We start from the raw sequence: 15,914 nt of genomic DNA on the forward strand, positions 1-15,914 counted from the left end.
TGTCACACCCCCACACATCTGCAGAATTTATACACTCTAAGATCGCATCCCATCACTAAACACCCCTTTACAGGAGAGCACTCACGCTGTGTTGGATCAGTGTATGCGACCTCCTGGAAGGGTTGATATTTCTAAATGATAAAGTTATGACATTTGATGACCTTAGAAATGTTAGAACAAACTTGGTTGAGATGTGCTGACTTGCAACAGATTTGTAAATTATGTTTACAGTTGGAGTACAAGCTTTTATGAGGTTAAGTTGAAAGTTATGTACTTACGGGTGCATAGGGATGCGTGCCTGCAGCGCAAACAGACTTGAACATCTTTGGGTTTCATTAGCTGAGCTGATTAGAGCAGCCACGGTGCTGACTCTGGCAAGCTTTGATAAGTTACACTGTATCAAGTTTACCAGGAACAGCCCATGTGCTTCAAGCCATAAAGGGTTGTATAGGGAAAATTCACCCCCAAATTTTTATTCTGTTAGGATTAACTCACTTGTATGTTGTTTCAAACCTGCTAGGAAAATATTTTGTTCTGTGGAACACAGGAAAAGAATTCCTGAAGAATCTTCTTGCAGCTCTTTTCTATGTATCTACAGTTTTAATCATCATATAAAGACAATAACGGAACATTAGGGGTGCTTTAATCATCAAAAAAAGACAATAACTAAAGAGAAAAAAAGACAATAACTAAACATTTTAATACTTGGCAGTATTAAAATTCTACCAAATATGATAAGCTACCAAACATAATTTGCACATCTGAACCGGTGCACCACTTTTGGTTTAGTGTCAATGACGTCAAACCTAGCATGGCACACCAACATAAACCCAAATGATTAATAACAAAAAATGTTCACTTTATAATGGCAATTATGACTATCCCATCGCTTCAAAAGACTTTGAACATAACTCATGAGTCATATTGGGAAAAAAAAAGTTTCACTGAAAAAAGCTAGAACTGAAATGCACATAAAAAAAGAATTTGATTTAGGTCTGCTTAAAAGAATTTCTGTATAATTATGTACATTTTTGTATTTATTTATTTATTTCCTTCAGACAGATGGAAGCTTATGCAAGGGCATGTTCCCATCCCATATACCACCTTTGCAGAAAGAAGTACAACATTTAAAGTTTGTGGCATGCCTACATGTTTTAAAATTAAAACTTGTCTCTCTGTCTTTGAGTAGGAGTGGAGTGCCAACGACCCAAACAGCAGAACTCGAGTGAGAACGACGTGGAAGTCATCTCCAGTGGGACCGCGGACAGCACTGAGCTCTATATGAAGGGCTCCACGCCTCCAGACCTTACCCCAGACGTAAGCCCCACTCACAGTCGGCCCTCCACACCTCCCCGAAGCCCGACTACCAAATCTTCCCACCGCACCAAAAACGCCCGCTTTCTGCGCCAAACTGCAGTAGACGAGGAGCGTGGAGGAACGCAAGAGATCCAGGTGCTGATGGAGGGGAGAGGTGGTGGTGGCCCGGGTGGAGGTGGAGAGTACCTGAGGGCTAACAGTTGGAGTGAAGACAAGCGTCCGTCCCGTGGGGGCAGTAGTAGAGGTGGTAGTCGGGGCAGCAGCCGCTCCACAACTCCTTCAGTGCAAGACGAGGTACGGGTTGGGGCGGCACGGGCCAATGGTCACAAGCACTCCTCCAATCATAAGCCTCGAGACCACAGCTCCTCGAATCACAAAACCCAGCGGGAAAGGAGGCCAGATGGACCCTCATCTTCCTGGACATCTCAACGGGTCCATGGAGACAGTTTGGCTCATTCCCGTCTCTTAGAGCAGGACGAGGAAAAATTGAGCAATTATGAAATGGAGATGAGGCCGTTGCAGCCAATGGACTCCCATAACTCCCAAAAGCCCTATGGGCATGGGGAGGAGTGGCACAGTCACTCAGAGTCCCGTGGACATACACAGCGCCGGGGTAAAAATCGTGACCGGGAGCGGGATGTCCGGGAAGCCACAGGGCCCCGGGAAGCCCAGGAGGGGCCAGCTCCGGACTCAGTGCAAAAGTTGGACAGTCTACAAGTGGGGGAAAAGCTAGAGGCTCGGCCCCTCCGTAGGGACCTCACACTCTCACCCCCACAGAAATCCCCTCCTATTGCACTAGAGCACGATGATGAGAATCAGTCTCAGCTCAAAGTGAACTCGGTAAGTGAAGATACACTACATATAAAACAGGAATAGTTTCCCTAAAACTGAATGTTTAGGTATCAGTTACTTAACATCATGTCAATCCAAACTTGCAGTACTTATTTTCTTCTCTGTAGCACAAAACGAGAAATAAGATATTCAATACGTGTACAGCTTTTTAAGCTTTAAAAAGGATGCTAAACATCGTAAAAATTTGGTCAAATTGGCCTGTATGAGTTCTGGGTAAGAAACAGATTACAATAGCTTTTACTGCAGTGGTGTTCAATTCTGCTCCTGAAGGGCCAGTATCCTCAAGGGTTTAGCTGCGACTTGTAACACTTGCCTGGATGTTTCTAGTAATTCTGAAGGCCTTGATGAGCTAATTTAGGTGTTTTATTAGGACTGAAGCTAAACTCTGCAGGACAGTGGCCCTCCAGGTGCAAAATTGGACATCCTAAGTTTGTTTTGAAAAAAATACAAGGCAAGTAAATGTTGACCAAATCTTAATTTTAAGGTAAACTATTGCTAGAATTTAAGAAATTATTTTAAACAGGTGTACTCTAACAGGGAGGGAAATGAGTAAATATTCTAAGTGCCTAAGGGGGTGGGGGACCCAAGGACAATATGCTGTTCAAGGTGCCCAGAAACCATAGTAGTGCCCCTGATTGTAAACATATATCAAAACCTTAACATTTAAAAAATTTTGTCTAATTAAACATTTTAATGTTAAATCATAAAATCCTATTACAGAATTTCAAAATAGATGAAATACATTTCTAAGCGACTCCAAACACACCAGGTGTTTTAGTATGCATCGCTGCTTGAGAGTGCATGAGTAGGAAGAATAACCTCCACAAACACAGCGTAGGTGTTTGGTGTCCCAAGGGAATACAGGACCTGACAACAGCCCGAGACACACAACCTGGACACATAGCCCAACTTCAAACTGGCCCCTTCCACTGCCTAACAGCCCTACGATCTCTTGCTGCACTAAGAACACCTTGGTAACAGCAAATTGGCAAAGTGGCTCCTTCCACAACGCAGCCTTGCATTGGCTGTCCCACACTCTGTTGCTAGGGAACAGCTTATGCCTTGCTCGGGTTGTGGCCAATCAAACGACAAGAGTGAGTTCTAGGAAGGAGGGGGTTTATGTTTGTAGCCGCAGAGAGGCAAGCAATGCAGCAGACTTGTGTAAGACAGGTTAACATGAAACAGAAACACATCCGCACAATAGCTAGCCCCGATTACACTGTCAGTGTTTTTAACAACATTTATGCGTTCCGGAGATATCCAGACAACTGATTAGCTTAGCACATTAGGAGGAAGAACATGCTCTGCACAGCCCACAACTGTCTGACTTTACAATAAAACAACTGTGGAGAGCAAAATGTGTTTGCTCAACAGGAAGATGCGCTAAATGTGACTCTATGAGATACGCTTGTCCTAATTCATTGTGCAAAATCAGCGCTCATGGCGTCTTCTTAACACTACTGTGTCCGGTTCGCTTGTCACAGCCTAATTTCATGCCTCACATGTGTCTTGCATGTGCAGAGCGCGTGTCCCTCTGCTCAACGGTTGTAAACATTGTCCATGACACGCTTACATGAGCCCATCAATTAAAAAGTGCGCTCGGCAAACCCGGCTCTTTGCAAATACATCGGTCCTTACGAGGGCTTGCACAATGCAGCACAGATTCTCATTTCCATTGAGATAATACCGTATCTCTGGTGAGCCGAGGGGAATGGAATAATCATGCGGCTTTCTTTAAACACGCACTGTACAGTGCAAATGTGTTTTGCAGTGAATCTAGGATTTTAGTATGTTGACTGCTTAATGCACTGTGGAGCAAATTCACATAATAGTTGCGCAATGTTAGCATGTGATACTTCAGCAAAGTCACTAATGTAAAAAAAAGAAATGTTACAAAATATAATAGAATATCGGCATGGGTATTTTAGTTATTGTCATCCAGTATAGGTGTAAACATGTCTCCTAATTAGGTTAATAGAGAGCAGTATATTCACACACAGTGAGTACTATTTGCTTGCCACACTTAATGTCAACGATTTGCACCCACAACCAACTAAGAAGAGAAGAGCACTATAACCAACTAATATCCAGACACACACTTATGTCCTAGGCTAAAGCAGTGCTGTACTGTCCCAGGAAAGCTGCTTAACTCCAAAAACATAGCATCATTCTCACAAACAATTTGGTCCATACTGACTGTTTGTGATAGCTCATACATATAAGGTCTGCCATGTTGGCTGTGATTACGGATTAGTTAATGCCAAAGTATACCTTGATTTATATGCGCACAGTGTCATAAATTTCAGAATCAGCATAGAATGCGCTTACTGTACATGCATAGACTGATTTTCCAGCAGTGCTACGAGGTTCAGAAAGTTCAGTGTGCACCTGCACTTATGTAATTAAAATGCAACAGCTGAGTGCATGAAGTATTTAAAGTACAATTTTTAGTTTTGGATTTTTCAGTGAGAGGCAAGCAATGCATACCACACAAACTATTTATACTATAAAATGTTATATAACAGTGCATGAATACGTGATTTGGGACACACCTTAAGTGATTAGCATGCCAAATGCTTACCCAGTACACCAAGTGATTAACTCCCAAAAACATAAAAAGTGTGAAATAATCCATTTCTTTGGGCAATAATGATCATAATAAATGTAGTATAGCCAACATACAGCAATTTTGTAGGATTTCCATTCAGGCTCTGAAATGAGTAGCCTTTAACATTATTTTAGCTAATGAAATTTCTCTGGGGTCGTTGTTGTGGTATTACAATGGATTTTTGGTCATGTTTGCACTCTAGCATAAGATATAAAACAACACAGAATGCAAATAAGCACCATTAGTTTTATTTTGTAAAATGCACACTGTATGAATAAATACTGACCCTTCTCTTTTTTTCTTTCTCACTCAACAGGGCTCCAACTCTATTCTGGTAGTCATGGTGATTTTGCTCAACATTGGAGTCGCCATTTTGTTTGTTCATTTTTTTATTTAAACTCTGCATTGCCTATCAATTCCTCTTGTCCAGCTACACTATTATCAAATCAATACTAGTGTCATCACGACTGATCTGGTCCCGGCCCGTTTTTTTTAAACAAACGACCAGTGTACTTCTATTGAAGTTACAGCACGTCAATACAAGGACCGAGGAAGGCAACGACACAAAACTGGGCTCAGCAGTTCCGTCTGCTTTTCTGTCTCCAAAGAGCTCGTTTTGATTTCTTAATTTCTTTTTTTCTTTTCTTTTTTTTTTATCTGAAATAGTTACAAGCATCCTTTTGAACTTCTAGTTTTATCCTATGTATTCATTCGCTCATTAATGCTGTTATAAATTGATATACTTGTTTCTCTTTTTTTATTTCATATTCCTTACTTGCCTTTTTTCTTGACAATGCTGGTGGCTTTTTTCGGTTTTCGTTTGGGTTTGGTTTGTTTTTGGGTGTTGGACTCATTTGAATGGTGGCTTTGGTGAGGGAGGGTGTGCAAGGTGGCGTAAGGGTGAAGGGCGACCACCATCAACATCTTTTCGGGTGACGGCAGCGTTACACAGCTATGATGTCAACAGGTTCAAAGTGATGGGAAACGGCCCCTGTCTAACCCCACCCGCCTCCCTCGCGCACCTCTCCTAAGCATTGCTTTTATGTTTCTCCATGTCTTCGTTTTTGTCACTCATTGGAATAACACGCCAAGTGCTCCTCTCATTTCCTGTACACCTCCATTTTCCTTCTGTGTGGTACGTCAACTACCAGCAGACTCCAGAATGTCATGGTGGGCCCGAAATGAGAATTAAAGACACTTCTTAAATGCAATGGACCTACTACGAGTCTACAAAGCTTTTTGATGTCTAAACACCTTCGAATTTGCCTCAAAATGTTGCTCATGTCGAAAAGAAGCCGGCTAAACAAGCACAACCAAAGTGGGTTAGTAAAAGTTCAAGTCTGGTAATCACAAAGACACAGCGCCACCAGCGTTTCAGCATCTGCAACATTTGCACTCGGGCGAATCTGACCCATATGCATTTGGAAAAATTCCCAGATCCAAAAGTTCTACGATCTGAAAGGGCTTCATCATTAATCTTGCTCCAAATGAAAGTTTTTCCTTCAGCAGAATAAATCATAACACAGTTCGACTCATTTATCTTTTCATAAACAGGTCCTGGCTGCATGTAAGATTATACACTGTACATTCGAAACGACGTAGCATGGGTCTGATCTTTGGAAGCACTTTCCTAAGTTTGAGCTTTCCTGCAGCATTATACGCTATTTAAACTTGGTTTGAACGTTGTATGAGGGCTAGCACATGACATTCTGTGAGGTCATCATCATTACAGCGCCCCCCCTTACTCTCTTTGATGAAATCACAAGAATGTGCGAGCACCCGCCGACCTCACCATGCACACCTGAAAGCCACATGCTGCGCGAGATGCTGGCGTTCCCGACCAGACATTCAAGAGACTGTTAACATTTTTTTTCCCAACTGCTGCTTTCAAAAAACAAATATTTATTGATAAAAAGGAAAAAAAAACATTTTTTTAGCTATTTGCAAGACGTCTGAAAAATGCCGACTGCCTTGTTTTGTAAAAGTAAAAGAAAAAAACAAAAATTGCATGCTAACATGTTTTAGTTTTGTATAGAACCTTATCGGGGAAAAAACTATGTACGGAAAAGTGTGTTAGTAAGTTTTGGATGCGGCATTAAAATGGCTAAATTTCATTTGGACTATTTAAACACATTCTAATACGAATTTCTAAGACATTGTACGAATTGGCGATTTTGGATCTTGTACGAAAACGTACCATTTGTAGGAACAATTTTACCATGAGAACGCACCTCAAAGGACCGTAACAATCCTACGAATGAGATTGAACAAATTCGCGAAACATATTTACACGCTGTTACGTGATTGCGTTAAAAACTGTTACCTTATTGGCCAACGCCATGATTCATAGTGGAACAGGTCTGATCGGGTTTGCCGATGATGAATCCGTGGTCCGAGTGCTGGTCTTGGCATCCAGCGGCCTTTCCGCCCCAAAATCTGAGACGAAACTAAAACGAGTGAAACAAACAATCAAAGAGAGGTGTTTTGTTTATTTTTTATAGCCAGCTAACAGAACGCAAAGACTGAGATGTTTTTATAGCATGTGTGTATGGGCTTGTACTTTCCCCCTTGAGTCCGTCCTCCTGGCAATGATTCATTCACAGTTTGTGTACTCTCTCTATCCCTCTTTCTCGCCCACCTCCCTTCCTTCCACATATTTCTCCGTTTCTCTATCCAGCCGAAAAAAAGGAAAAACAAAAGACCAACAAAATGAAATGTACAAATGACAACTATGCTGATGTAAAGGAACGCAAGCTGGGGGCCCAAATGTATGGAGTCGTACATTTGCTCCGCTCGAGTCCCTGGGTCGGTTCGAGAAGTTTGCAAACTCGCTGACTGGCTCACTTTGACACCACAACGGCTGTATGTGACGGGGATGGTGGGATTCCAAAGGGTCTTTGAAGCAGGAAAGTTGCTGCAGTTGACCCACACCGCCGGCTCTTGTACCGTTTGACCTGGATGTATCCGTCACCCTATGCGCCTATAGCATGCCCAAGCATGCCCAGTTCTTTTATCTCTCTCTTTCTCTTCCTCTATCATTCAGTTCTTTACTTTTCCTGGGGGTCTGTTTCTTTTTGAGTTATATGGAGAAAATAATGAAAGTGTTTGAAAGTAAGCCCATTTGTTGTGGTTATTGAGTCTGTTGTTTTTTTATTTTTGCACTTTCGGTCTTTCTTCTTGTGTTCCAGAAGTAACACGCTGTCACATTTCGACGCATTTACGGAAGATCGAAATCATACTGTGGACCCTGAATCCATGCCCACCAAAACAAATAAACAAAATAAAGTGAGGAAAAGTCACGTTTTACCCCAAAATAAAGAATAAATAAATGTAAAATAAAAAAACAACATAAATAATACATTGTTTCTATTTCTAAATAGACAAGAAAACCTATTTTATGAGATAAAATGAATCCACCTCCCTCAAACTTGCACATTCTCATTATTGAAATATTGTTTTAATACTTTGATGTGAAAAGGAATAAAATTTTAGACTATTAATATTTCTACAGAGGGTTCTATTATATATTCTTTAGAAATAACTACATTAACAAACCAACATAAAGAACAATTACAAAACAGTATAAGTAATAATGGTTCTAAAATAGCCACAAAATATAATTTTGATATTTTATTATAATTGTGATCTATTTCCAAGATTTGTTTCTGTTTGTACCTTTATTTTGATATCAATATGGATAAAATTGTATTATGTATTTGTACAGCAATTACAGTAAAGTAAAAAAAAATACTGTAATACAGTACAGTATTTATACTAAGATACTTTAATAGATGCATTATAGTAATGGCAATTTGACATGAAAATAAAAGTAATAGTCCTTTATGTTCTTTTAGGATATAATTCTTATTTTATTCCTTTTGATTTTGCGGTGAAATACGGCCTGTTTTGTATTTAATTAAATCTGAGTGAGCGATAGAAGATTCCCAGTACAGAGGATTGCAAATAAAAACCGACAAACAGGTGATGCATGAGATTTCCCCGGTGAGAGTGTGCCATCACTATAGCAACCTTCATATAGAATTGTTCTCTATCACGCCAAAGGAGTGGCCAAAAAATATGGGTGTGGCCTCTGTCTCACTGCACACATCACGCATATGATATTATGAATATGATATTGTCGTATTTTGAAGAAAAAAAACAGGACTGTCAGGACGTCCTCCACAAACCTGTCAAAATTGAAATTAATCGTCTTGTTGGAAAAATTGAAAATGCATCGAAAATATGAAATACAGTCTGCAAGGGCACAAGGCCAACTCATTTCATCTTCAAAGTCTCTCTCACGTCCTTGTTTTGTCTCTTTCTCTCACTTTCATCCTTGTCCTCTCCTGTAGAAACTAACCCCACACGTCATCTCTCCTATTGTCACATCATTGAAGCATGAGGTGGAATGCTTACAAATAAGCATAAAAATCCACCCCATAACTGACTCAAAAAGATCTGCACCGGATTCAACGGAGACACCCCCTCAATCTTAAAAGAAATAGAAGATTCTGTCATTATTTACTCACCTTTTCTTTATCTGTGGAACAGCACGTTCACAAAATGGAAACGGAGTCTGTCAAATGCAAAAAAATTACTTCGTAACAGTATTGTATAGTAAAAATGTACATCACTCACCCTCGTATCGATCCAAACCGGTAAGACCATACAAGATATTTTTGATGGAATCTGAGAGCTTTCTGAACCTCATAGACAGCAAGGATCCTACGAGAATCCACTGAAAGTACGCTGCGTCACAAGATACATTGTTTACACTCAGATCAAACAGCATAGAAAACGTATCTACATCGTATTTTGATTAAAAATGAAAATTTTGTCATTGACAGCACTATTATTAATGTTTCGGCATCTTGCACGTTGATATCCGGCGATATTAATATTATGGCAAACACCACGGTCTTAATTAAGTCTTAGTCAACAGAATCCTAGTGTTTTGTTTATATTTGTAGGCCGCACTCTTGTATTGTTGCCATGTCCACTTATTATAAGCAATTTTTAGTTGCTTGGGCTTGATTCGTAAGCGATCCAGCTTATGGAGTTAATAATGAATGTAGGCAGATGCAAGTTCAAATATTTTGGTGTGTTTCTTATTTAGGGTCTGGCATACCTTGTTCCCTTTGAATTCTAATGGCATAATACCAGTGTACTGTACTTCCTGTGACCCTACTGGGCATCTGTGGCATTTTTACATGACTGCCTCCGTCTCCCCTCCACCAAAACTGTGCGTTTGACCGGCTGCCTGTCTGTTTGGTGGACGTCTGCTAGGAAGTTAAGCCAATTTTGTCTGAGATTACTGTAACTGAATCACTGTGTTGAGTCCAGCCTTGTCCCAGTAGTAGAAGAGGATTATGGGTGATTTCTTTAAATCTATTGGTAAGACGGAAGTCGAGACGGAGAAAGAGAGCTCTCAAAAGGACCCCTAACGCAGGGCCTATGCAGCTCACAAACACATTTTCAGGTTTCAGGATTTTTTAAAAATTTTCATATAATGGAAATATATGGCGATCAACATCAAGCTTTTATAAAACATGCAAAAGTATCACAGAAAGGTCTCACACAACACATGCTTTCTATTAAGTGATCTACAGGTACATCGGGTTTGGGGTGAAAAAAAAATTCAAATGTGTTATTTAGAAAATATCCTGACCTTAAGCTTTTCTAATTTTTTCCAGATGTGTCCAGATGCTTCAGTTTTATTTTTTTAAACTCCCATTATTCTACATTTTATTATTGTTTGTCATTCAGCGTCATTTTTTAACTGTATTAGAGTGAAACGCAGTACAATGATTTACACAGATTAAAGACAGAGAAACAAGAATTACTATGATTTATAAATGTACAAGTAAATTGTAATTAATGGACATATTTTTGTAAATTGCTAGTAAAGTCATTGCTGTAGTAAACTCGTGTCAAATATGACAACGTAGGAATTTTAAAACTGTCATGAGATAATATGCTCACCAAAGTTGGATTTCTTTAATTAATATTATATATATATATATATATATATATATATATATATATATATATATATATATATATATATATATATATATATATATATATATAATTGTGGGTAAATTACAATATTTATTTTTTTATTTTTTTAAACTGTTATATTTTTAATCAAATACATTTATTATTATTCCTTACTAATTATAAATTACAAGATGTTACAGTTCATAACAATATAATTTAAGTGTCTTAAATAGCTGAAAATCATAATTTCTCATAAACAGTCAGTGCATTTTTTCTCTGTTACCACAATGTCTTGTTTGTTTTTTTGGTTGTTGTTGATGTAAACCGCTATTTTTTACATCTTTACTACCACTTTTTATCTATATATACACACATCTAATATACACGCACAACTAAAAATCAGAAGATCCAAATATTTTTTGCGAGAGTCTACTCCGTCAGTTCTTTCTGAAACTTCATTGTTAACACCTTTGGTCAGTAAAAGACCATTAAACGGCTCCATTTACAAGCCTTTTTAAACTGTGTCCAAACAAATTAGATAATGTGAGAAAACATGCCCCCAAGCTATAGAATTAGTCAAGCTTCAGTTATGAATCATTATCTTTCATCAAACTCTCTTTCTTATTGCTTCAGCACACTAATGAGGCTATAAAGACAGCCACTAGGTAAATAAATGGAATCAATCAAGTAACGTAGAGAACTAGCAAATCTGTCCCTGTTTCTCCCTCTCGCCTTCTTTCTCTTTCACACACACACTCTTCTGACGCGTCTCTGACGACAGCAGGTTCATGTGCTTCAGGACGTCAGACCGGGGCTGTAAAAACGGTGACTTTTTAGTTATTTATAAACTCTGTCTTTTTAAAAAGAAATTCAGAATTTTAAAAAAAGATGGCGAGATGGAGAGAGAGAGAAGGAGGGGAGATGAGAGACAGTTGGCTGCATAATCGTAACCTCATCCATTTCTCTATCCGCCATTTATTATTCATTAGCTTCTCTTTCTACATCGCTCATTCTTCACAGCCAACAAAAAATGGGTCAATGTGGGAAGCGCCTTTCGTTTAGAAACCGTGATTGCCGCTTGGCCATCTGATTTAAAAACTTCTTGTACATGTCTTTCACAGAACACATCCGTTCTGATATTTGTTGCGATTATTTCTCATGTTTAGACAAATGCTGCATTTTTAAAAAAAGCTGTGAACGACAAAATGACAAGAGTTTGAGCCGCACTGCAACCAGTAGAGCATATCAACAGATACATAACAGGGTTTGACACCAACTTATTTCAACCTTATTTTTTTTTTAATAGCTGTTTTGCATTATTTCTAAAAAGAAAAAAAATAATCTACATTTGTTCAGTGCTGTTATTGTTAACTTCAACTATTAAAATCATTTTCATTAAATGAAACAAAGCTGAAATTTAGAATTGTTGCTTTGGCAACTAACAGAAATAAACATGTTTAAGTGGAAAAACTAAAATGAAAAAAAAAAAATTGAAAAAAACAATTGACAAATATATACAAAATTTTATAATAGTATGTATCTACATACTTTATTGATTGATTTTTTCCTGTTGCCATTTAATTCTTTCTAGTTTTATTTAAATGTACTGTAGAGTGAGCTTTCCTTTAGTATATTCATATCTCTTTTTTAATTCATGTATGTCAGATAAAAAAAAAAAAAAAAAAATGTCTGATCTTAAATATAAAATGTAATTTTTTTAAATGTTACATTTTGTATAACAGAACGGTCATCTTTAGTCAGGAAGAATGTCACTGATCCAAGTTAAAATGTTTTCTTTTCTCTTTGACATTTAAAAAAAAAAAAAAAAAAAAAAAAAAAAAAAAAAAAAAGGAAAATAAGATTCTGAATAATCTTTGATTTCATGGAACCAGATCACTAAAAACTATTTATGATGGAGCAACTTTATGTTGCACAATAGCAAACAATTGCTTATGCTAAATAATGAAAAAAAGATAAAATATTACATATTAGCTAAATAAATATTGCTTAGCATAGTATGATTTAAAGCAGTTGTCACAAGCCAAAAATGGCTCCTGAGTCTGCTTAGGGTTACGGAAAGCAGAAAAAAAAAACTATGTTGAAGCTACTTTGAGATTCAGATTCTCTTATTAATAATAAAAACACATGGACAAAATAGTGAGAAAAGAGTAAGGCCATGTTTCTTAAACATTAAAGTCAGAAGAACATGCTTTAGCTGCTTTAAAACTCAAACACACTTCCATCCGTTCTCTTTCGTGCGCTTCCAGACACACACATAGCTCATAACACATCAATTCTCTTTCTCACAAACAAACACTTTAATTATCCTATCTCTCTCTCTCTCTCTCTCACACATACACACACACACACACACACACACACACACACACACACACACAGACACACAGACGTTTAATCTCATTCCTGATCCTCAAAGAACACCTTGGCCATGGCATGGCCGACCTTTTGTACTTTCTTCTCTTTGGCGTCAGGACCCATGTTGGCTCGGGCCAGACCCAGCCAGTATTTCTCAGTCCGTGTTTGATAATCCACAAGCGCTTCTCCGGGCTTTACTGGAGGATGGTCTGCATCTGATAGAGAGATACAGAGAAAAAAATGTCAACACCTGTCCAGATTACAATTTCTGCTCTCTTTCAAAACCTATAAGCTTTACGGCTCTCTTAAAAAACTTTGGAGACACCACTTTATGTCAAACCCGGGAGCTGAAGCGCTGAAACGGAGATACTCTGAACACGAAACGCCCCCGATTTGGATGATGAGGCAACAAAGTCTCTTTGTTTAGCATAGCACCTAACCATGAAGCAGCCACAAGCTAACAATCAGTGATGTTATTACAACTGACAAGCGAAACAGGCATCTAACAATAATGAATTTAAGCGAGAAGGACCCCAAAGCAAAACACACAGCTCTGGTTGTCAAAGAGAATCAGTGGATGTTGACCTGGGTCTTGGCAGCTAAACCCTTTGTCATCTGCTTGTGTCTACCTCATGGACCTGACCCAAATCACGGCCTTGATCGTTAAAGGAAAAAATGTATGTGTCCACCCTCAGAGATGGCATAATTCTGAAGTGTCTGAAAGTAAACATTAAACTTACTATCTAATGCTTTTCTTCTTCACAAATATGTCCCAAATGCAATAGTGGCATTTCCAAAATACACACCGTCTTCACTCTCCTCTTCGGATTCCTCCTCTTCTTCATCTTCCTCATCATCGCCGCCCTTTGCTGCTGCCTCATCATCTTCTTCTTCATCTTCTGATTCAGATTCTTCCAGCCACTCTTGTGTCTCTGTAATGAGAAGTTTTGTAATAAGGTTTTTTAGTATCTTCCCTCAAAACATGGGACCATGTTTTCATGGGACTCCCCAACAGAGAGGAAAAAGTGCATAATGTAATTGTAAGACTTCGGGTTTTTGAAAACCTGGCAACCCTGCCAACAGACAAACAAATGATACATAGAACAAATGACTAGACTGGCATCACCGATCGATCGCAGGAAGCCCCACCTTCTAAATAAAATAGCCAATCGCTGGACTCTTAACGTCAGCGAGTCACCTTATCTGCTTTTAGAAGTTCCGGTTGCTATAGAAACAGCCCACATTCAATATGCTTTTTATAACGTTATTTGTGCAACAACAAAACTTATTACATTTGTCAGATTTCATTAGTGACTTCAAATATGAAATTTAAGTTTAGTTCACTAAGCTTAGTGAACAGTTTGGGCGAATTAGAGGCGTTTCAAAGATGGCCGCCGAGTGACATGGTCTGTCTTTAAGAGACTGGACGCAACGAAGCGACCGCCGTAAATCATTTGAAACTAGTGTTTAAAAAATAAATAGAGTGCAGCATTAGTTTTCTGCTGAAATTTGTTGCACTGGCACCGCATCAAGCATAGATATGTGTAGTCTGGTGTAGACAGGGAATTCTGGGCTTTCTTTCCACTTACTGGGGTCCATTTCCACTAGAACGTCCCACTGGTCAATCTTATGCAGGTCCAGGCTGTAGAGATCACTGAGTGTGAACTGTCGATCTCCCACCTCAAACATTCCTCCGTACAAGTACAACTTGCTGTGCTTCACCGTTGCCATGGCGCTGGAGCGAGGACAGGGCTCCACCAGGGGAGCCATTGCAGCCGCCTCCTCCTCTTCACCATCCTCCTCCTCCTCCTCCTCCTCACTGTCCTCCTCTGCCTGTGCGGCTGGAATCACTTCCTTAATGGTCATAACCGTTCCATCCTCAGCCACTATCTCTTTAATAATCTCAGTGGGGCCTTGTGGCTCCTCTTTCTCCTCTTCAGTTTCATTCGTCTGCTCTCCCTTCTTCCCACGACGCCTCTTCTTCTTTTCCGACTTGTTGCCCTGCCAAGAAAAAGACAACGTACGTGTTAGCGTTACTTCGGATTTACTTACAGGCTTCGCTAAATCGAACCACCACGCCAACCTTTAGCTGAACAGGAAACCACCGGTTTTTGTTGATGTCATAAAAGTAAAGGTCATTAAAAAAGTCTCCCTCCAGGGACTCCTCGTCTTCCTCATCACAGACGCCACCGAAGAGCAACGCCCGGCCCCCGGGGCCCACCGCCAGAGAGAAGCCAGTCCGAGGAGGGGGCTTGACTCCTGAAGGGCTCACTCGTGTCCATGTCCACTTTTCTGCAGGACAAGAGCGAAAAATTGAACAAATCTCTTTTCAGACATGGACAAGAAAGTGGATTTTCCAAACAAAAAGGAGAAAAGAGAAAAGCAGCCCACGTTAAACAAGTGATGACCGTGGAGGCTCTAATGATGGTACCTTGCTCCTCTTTGCCTTCTCTCCTCAGCAGGAACATGTCAGAATGGATGGTTCCTTTATCCACATCCTTCTTCGCTCTCTGGAAGAGAAAAGGCAGCCATTACCACCTACGTCTGTTTACTCTCGTGGGTTTACTCAAGGACAAGCTCCTGGAAATGACACAATACCTCGCTCTCTGTGTAGAGCAGTTGCAAGTTACCATCGACATGCTCTTGCAAACTAAAGCCAAGTGTAGGAGTTTAACTAATGACGGACATATAAGGCACAAACAGTTTAAATCCATTACACTGTAACCTAAAAGGCCACATGTCTTTGTATGAAGGGAGAATG

General features: G+C 39.4%; 2 protein-coding genes across 5 annotated transcripts in view; one reads left to right on the top strand and one right to left on the bottom strand.

Moving 5' to 3' along the window:
• The window catches only part of jph3b (junctophilin 3b), a 30,100-nt gene extending 22,208 nt beyond the window's left edge, over positions 1-7,892 (top strand). The window contains exons 4-5 of the mRNA XM_043228533.1: positions 1,190-2,157; positions 5,094-7,892. Of these exons, the coding sequence (XP_043084468.1) occupies positions 1,190-2,157; positions 5,094-5,174 (1,049 nt within the window). The 3' untranslated portion in view covers positions 5,175-7,892. The remainder of the gene's footprint in view (positions 1-1,189; positions 2,158-5,093) is intronic.
• A 5,043-nt stretch (positions 7,893-12,935) lies between these two features.
• Positions 12,936-15,914, bottom strand: part of klhdc4 (kelch domain containing 4) — a 6,445-nt gene continuing 3,466 nt past the window's right edge. For 3 of the 4 annotated variants that reach the window (XM_043227190.1, XM_043227192.1, XM_043227193.1), the window contains 5 exons: positions 15,585-15,663; positions 15,237-15,445; positions 14,743-15,154; positions 13,960-14,085; positions 12,936-13,368 (listed from right to left, as the gene is read on the bottom strand). In XM_043227190.1, coding sequence (XP_043083125.1) covers positions 13,196-13,368; positions 13,960-14,085; positions 14,743-15,154; positions 15,237-15,445; positions 15,585-15,663 — 999 coding nt within the window. In that variant the 3' untranslated portion in view covers positions 12,936-13,195. The remainder of the gene's footprint in view (positions 13,369-13,959; positions 14,086-14,742; positions 15,155-15,236; positions 15,446-15,584; positions 15,664-15,914) is intronic. The other variant, XM_043227191.1, reaches the window with a different exon arrangement.

The sequence above is a fragment of the Puntigrus tetrazona genome, chromosome 25 (assembly GCF_018831695.1).
Source record: "Puntigrus tetrazona isolate hp1 chromosome 25, ASM1883169v1, whole genome shotgun sequence".
Lineage (NCBI taxonomy): Eukaryota > Metazoa > Chordata > Actinopteri > Cypriniformes > Cyprinidae > Puntigrus > Puntigrus tetrazona.